At 34.4% G+C, this 6,222-nt stretch overlaps 1 protein-coding gene across 1 annotated transcript; it reads right to left on the minus strand.

The window, feature by feature from the left end:
- Positions 1 to 1,720: 1,720 nt before the first annotated feature.
- LOC100640627 (uncharacterized) lies at positions 1,721 to 4,543 on the minus strand. Its single transcript, XM_019998221.1, has 9 exons — positions 4,505 to 4,543; positions 4,376 to 4,461; positions 4,215 to 4,328; positions 3,968 to 4,165; positions 3,742 to 3,841; positions 3,491 to 3,673; positions 2,618 to 3,146; positions 2,011 to 2,239; positions 1,721 to 1,738 (listed from the first exon to the last, which is right to left on the minus strand). The coding sequence occupies exons 4-9, from the start codon at positions 4,100 to 4,102 to the stop codon at positions 1,721 to 1,723; spliced, it is 1,194 nt and encodes a 397-aa protein (XP_019853780.1). The 5' UTR covers positions 4,103 to 4,165; positions 4,215 to 4,328; positions 4,376 to 4,461; positions 4,505 to 4,543.
- Positions 4,544 to 6,222: the final 1,679 nt, after the last annotated feature.

Below are 6,222 nucleotides of genomic sequence, written 5' to 3' on the forward strand. Positions count from 1 at the left end.
TAAAGATTCTGAAAAGTACCAGAAGCTGCAGGGAGAGATAGAGGGATATAGTGAAAGATTAAAAGAGGCTCGTAAAAATAGCAAAAAAGTCCTTGATGATATACACAAAAAGCAGGAAGAAATTACTGAAATAGAAAATAAAATAACAAAAGAACGATGCGAAGCAGAATTGGAAGCCTATCAAAAGTTCCACAAAGAAAAATTGGCTGAAATAGAATTACTTGAAACATACATTGATGAAAGATGCAGAGCTGCTGAAAAATATCACTCAGATCTCACTGTGATGACAATAGAGGAAGCAATGGAAAGGCTGCCAGAATGAGTTGCAAAAATACTTGTGACTTTATTAAACTGCTGCTATCATTTGAATATTTTAGTTATCAACCCCTTATGCTTTAATTACATTAATTATGTTTAATCTTTTAATTCCACTTACAATAGGATAACTGCTGCAAGTATAAATGTGAGGTTGTGAGCACATTTTAAAAGATTTTTTGAATTACAAGTTGTACAGCACAACCCTGCACAAACACAAAAACTAGAGAGTGAGAGAGAAGAAAGCTGGCAATATGCATAATAATAATTATTGCATTGTTTAATTTGCATATCTATGTGAGCATGCAATGCACAAATTGACATTATTTCCATATAACATTATTCCTCATAGCTCTTCTAAATCTGAAGCATGGGCACCAATTAAGGTAATATATGAAAATGGACCTCACTGCACCCCTTGTTGCAGCCCCACCATTCAATATTGACTGTTAAAATATTAGGTGTATCTAATGTTGTGTAGAAAGTTTAAATTGATTTCATTAAAAATTGAATTTTTATGAATTTTAAAGGGACTTTACAGTACCAACCACATGCGGCAGCTAGTATGGTGTTGTTGGGGAGACAAGGAGAAGGTTGATAAGGAGCAGCCCAGAGATGTAGACAACAATAGGAGAGAGAGTGGGGCGAGTGACTCTACACAAGTGAGAATTACATGTAGCATGTTTGTAAGCATTTATACAGTTACACTTCTGATACAGAGCTCCATAAATTTCAGTACATGTCTATCAGGGACATCTCAGATCACTATTATCAACCTGTTAGTGTATACTTAAAAATACACTATATGAGAAAGTATTGAACTTTTCTTTAATGGACACATAGTTCTATCAGACAGCATTCTTAATTTCTGATACAGGACAACCCTCAAACTTAGCTTACAAAAAAAGAAAATCAAATTTAATAGCTTGAACAATACAATAGCTTTGTACACAACATCAAAACATGTAGAAAAAATTTTAAAAATTTAGAATTCTCCCCTTTTCATTTTTTAGCAAAATTTGGCCCATGACCTGGTACTATAATAATAGTACAGGGACTTCGATTTGATTTTGGAGCAACTTCAAAAATTTGTAAAAATCCAATTTTGATCAGATTCACCTCAAACATTCTATGCAACATAAGCACATGTACATGTATGTGTATCATTAAAAAATTATTAAAATGTAGAATTCTTACCTTTTTATTTTTGGCAAAAATTGGTCCTTGACCCTGTACAGGGACTTTGGCCCAATTTTTGAGCAACATAAAAAATTTGATGGGATGGCTACTGAAGCCGATAGAGATGGAAATGGTTGAATAACATTAAAAGAATTCATTGCAGTTATGCAAAAAAGGATTATTTAATCAGCAATTAATTACATACATGTACATAAGCCAAAACTGTTCAAATTATTGGTACTCTCTAATAAAATTTAAAAAAACAACAAAAATAAGCACACGATACTAAAAAATACTAATGTACAGTGTAACTAAAACAATGAGGGACTATGCTCCTTCACCATGCCCTGATGTCAGTCGGGCATGGATGGCATCATTGTCACAGTGACTTCATTAGAAAAAGTAAGTGTAATGTTAATGCTGATGAAATCAAAAATATTTATAGAAGTTAGTCCATCATCTTGTATTTTTGACGGTTCCGTTACTGCCTGCATGTGTGGGAATATCATCATTTACTTTTCTATACGACTTTATCTGTACAGGCTGTGCATCATCACTATCATATTTGACTAGAATTTTAGGCTGGGAAAATGCAGCGACTTTATCAAACTTTCCATGATGAAATGCAAGGTAGAGTCTTGGTTGAAGTATGGTGGCTGACATGTGATGGCCACCAATCTCAGTATAAAAGTGAACAGGGACAGGATCACTTGTTCTATAAAGCGTAATTGGTAGAAGAGGATATCTATCACAATCCATGACAGCAATGTAAGATAATGTTCGAGCATTCATTTCTTTCAATTCTTTGTTTTGTTTCATCATTTCTTCTCTTACTTTCTCGTTTTCCTGTCTTATTTTTTCATTTTCTTCTTTTATTTGTTCATTTTCTTCTTTCATTTGTTCATTTTCTTTCTTTAATTGTCCACAAGCTACAGCTAACAGCATCATGTGTTTAGTATCAGCAGTGTGTACATGTACATCTTTACGTAATGGCTTGTCGTCACAACCAGCCCAACTAAACACACAATCTACTGGCTCTAATGGACACTGTGTTAAATGATGAAGAATACGTTCTCGAGGCATAGCAGAATGTGCACAATGGTTTGGACATGTAGTAGGATACTTTGAGCAAAATTCCATATGCAAGAAGGTAATAAAGAAATATGTGCCTCTTACATAGCAGTGCTCACATATGTCTGGTCGTTGGTCACATCCCTCCTTCTCGTGAATGTTAAGATGTAAACGCTGATCTCTTATTTGACAATCGTCATATCGACATTTGACCTCTTCAAATTGACATTCTCCTTCTCTTATCTCTTTACTAAGGTGAGTAGATATATTCTTCAAATCTCCTTTCCATTGACATCCTTCCATCATATTAGTACAATAGACTTGTAATCCATTAATGATTCGACCAATATTTTTATCTTCAAAGGATTGATACCTCTCCTCTTTACACATACATGTAGGACAGGATCCATTACTAGCTTTTATTCGCTCAATACAAGACTTGCAGAAATTTCTACCACAGCAGCTCACCTGATGAGGATCTTTCAAGATATGAAGACAAACTGGACACTCTATTTCAATTTGATCGGGTACTTCTTTAACGAACGAAAGCTCATCTTTTGAGAACCATGCCATCATAGACACTACAGAGGGTGAACATAGCATGTGAATATTACAACAACATAATTATTATGAATAAATAGTCACTTTGATAAGAGTAATATTATAATAGCAAACTAGCAACACTGAGATTACATGTGATACACGCTATAAAATGAAACATACTGCACAAATGTAATCAGTACGTTAGCTATTCATGTATTACTAAAAAGAATGTAAAACATTGAAGGGGCTCCACCTCCTGGTCACACCTCCCAGTCACGCCCCTAAATGTACGCATACATACATACATACATAAATTCTCATAAGTAAAGGCTTCACCCAAACAGTTGCTGTACTGGTGCTTATAACCCGCCTTTCTCCTAACCTCCACCTCTCTTTTTACTTGGTCCTTCAGTCCGTTGCTTAAACAAAGGCATTTCAGGTGGTAGGCATGTCTCATTAAGTTTGCCCCCTCTGTCAGGAACGGAACCAATCAAAACCTTGTTAATATCAGAGGCTGTGTTCTGTCTAACAGAGCCACTACTGGTCTTCTCAATACTCAATAACTCTACAAGTACAGAATAGCAAATTAGCAATATAAATGTACATAAATGTTTACACATCTTAATATTATACCGTTTTTAGCAGCTAATACTCTTGCTATTATTATTGGGGCCTTTTCTTTCAATGGAGTCCATTTTGACTGACACACCCTAGTAAATGACTCATCCTTACCCTACAATAATAAGAATAACTCTTAACACATTATCATTGTCTACTACATTAAACTGTGTTCCCTATAGGCTCATTTTACTGCTTTATACTTTATAAGTCATATACTGTATTCCCTGAGGTAACTCACTTTAGTCCTATCAGACCATTTAAATGATTGGACAGTTACGCTGCACCTCATCAATAACATCTGTCTCCTAACAGAATACTCTTTCAACAAAGCCTCATTGATACAGTCCAGTGTCCCCCATTGTTTAGCACTCATTTGTTGTAATACCAGTGGTTTACCAATGTACCCAACTGGGGCCTTTGAAATGCGTTCTTGAGTCTATCATGTGACAGTCATGTGACAATGTAGGTGAAGGAAATTTTTTTACTTTTTAAATTATTTTATCAAGTATCATGGTGGGTGTGACGTGAGGCGGTGGAATATCAACGCCAAAAACATTCAAAATGGCCGACAGATTAGATTGAACATCATAAGGATTAGACTAGGAAATTAAAATTAAAATGGCTGATAGCTCCCAGCCTTTCTTACTTCAAAATTATTTCTTTTATATTCGGTAGATTCTTCTATTTTTACTCTTAACAGCCGAGCAGTCATCAGCTCAGATAATAAATAATCTATTAATAAAGTACATGCCTACTTAATTAATTAAAAGCTGACCAATCAGAATGAGTCTGTTCTGAGGCTCGTTAAAAGCAGCTCGATCAGTTACTAGGGTCTCATGGTAGTAATTCAATTCATTAAGGAATGACCTTAACTCAAGATGGAATGACTCAGAATCATCAGGACCTAATTAATAATAATAATAATAACAATAATGATAATAATAGTACAATATCAATAAACAACAACAAATTATCATTATTCATGTACCTGATGGTTCAGTGACAGTCTCATTTAGTTTAAGTAGTTCCTTCAGTTCCGATGTTAAACACATCACCAGCTGTAAAAAATTCCTGTCCTTTAACCCACTGGCAATGGCTACCTCTAGACCAGTTTGAGTTCCCTCCTTCCCTTCCACCTCCTTCAGCAATGGACCCTTGCAGCTAATAAAAAAATCATTTATAGCGTATTGCTGCTGCCTCTCTCACTGTATTTCATCTAAACTGTACAGGATTTTATCAAGCAAATCATTGTCCATACTCAACATATGGCTGACAGGAAGCTCCACCTACCCCATTGATTACATATTTATAGCAACAATGATAGCATGATCATGGAATGTTCCTTTGTTTTGTAGATAGGACTAATAGTGGCGAGTGAGGACAAGAGGTTGCAGTGGTTTAATGTACACAATGAACTATATGCTATTTAGAAGAAGAAGATGGATGAAGAAGCTGTTCAAGATGGTAAATTATTATTTTAATTAGAGCAGGGCAATTGCAGTGAAGTGCTCATTCAAAATTTGAACATCACCAAAAACAGCTTCATGCTTTACTGATCTTTATAATGTATGCAACATTACAAGACTATTGAGGGTTGGACTATAATGATATTCATTACTTGTTACTGAGGCTTGTAACACGTAGTTGGATTGGAATCCACTCAAAATTATTATCATACGTAGCATATATAAGCAGTATATTAATTATTAGTTTAGCTATAACTTGAAAAATATTAATCAGAATCAGCTCAAACTTTCTACACAGCATAAGTACATCAATAATGTATCAGAAAATGTAGTAAAAATTTGGGGTGATTTTGGAGCCATTTTTTTCAAAAATCCATGGGCTATATTATAGCCTTGGGTGTTTTTCAAAAATTGGCTCGTTTTTAAAAATGGTCATGCCTAAAAAATTTTTTATCAGAATCAGCTTAAGCTGCAGTAATTGGTAACAGGGTTTGCTTTAATTTCAGTAACTGAATCTCCAACACGTCTACCAAGACATGTATACATATATGCATCAGAAAAAATTATAAAAATAAAGAATTCTCACCTTTTCATTTTTGATGAAAATTGGTCTGCAACTCTGTACTTTAGTACCAGGACTTTGGCCCAATTTTTGAGTAGCTCTAAAACATTGTAAAAAAATCCAAATTTGATACATAAAATTATTAAGTAAAAACATTTACATGTATTAGAAAAAATTATAAATTGGATATTTCTCACCTTTTAAAAATTCATATAAAATCTACTTTTGATCAGAATTAGCTAAAACGTTGTATACAACATAAATCCACTCCTTTACTCTTACCACATCAGATAAACTTTGTCTCCTCCTCCCTCTTCTATTGTATCCCAACCATTGTCCCAACTTAATCCTCTTTACTATAGATTCTCATGTCCTTTTCTAGTTAAATGGTACATTCCTCTGGCCACTTGTTCAGATATAAATACAAGATCATGTGTTGATATATATGTACACTGACCAGACTGG

The sequence above is a fragment of the Amphimedon queenslandica genome, unplaced genomic scaffold, assembly GCF_000090795.2.
Source record: "Amphimedon queenslandica unplaced genomic scaffold, v1.1 AMPQUscaffold_13333, whole genome shotgun sequence".
NCBI lineage: Eukaryota > Metazoa > Porifera > Demospongiae > Haplosclerida > Niphatidae > Amphimedon > Amphimedon queenslandica.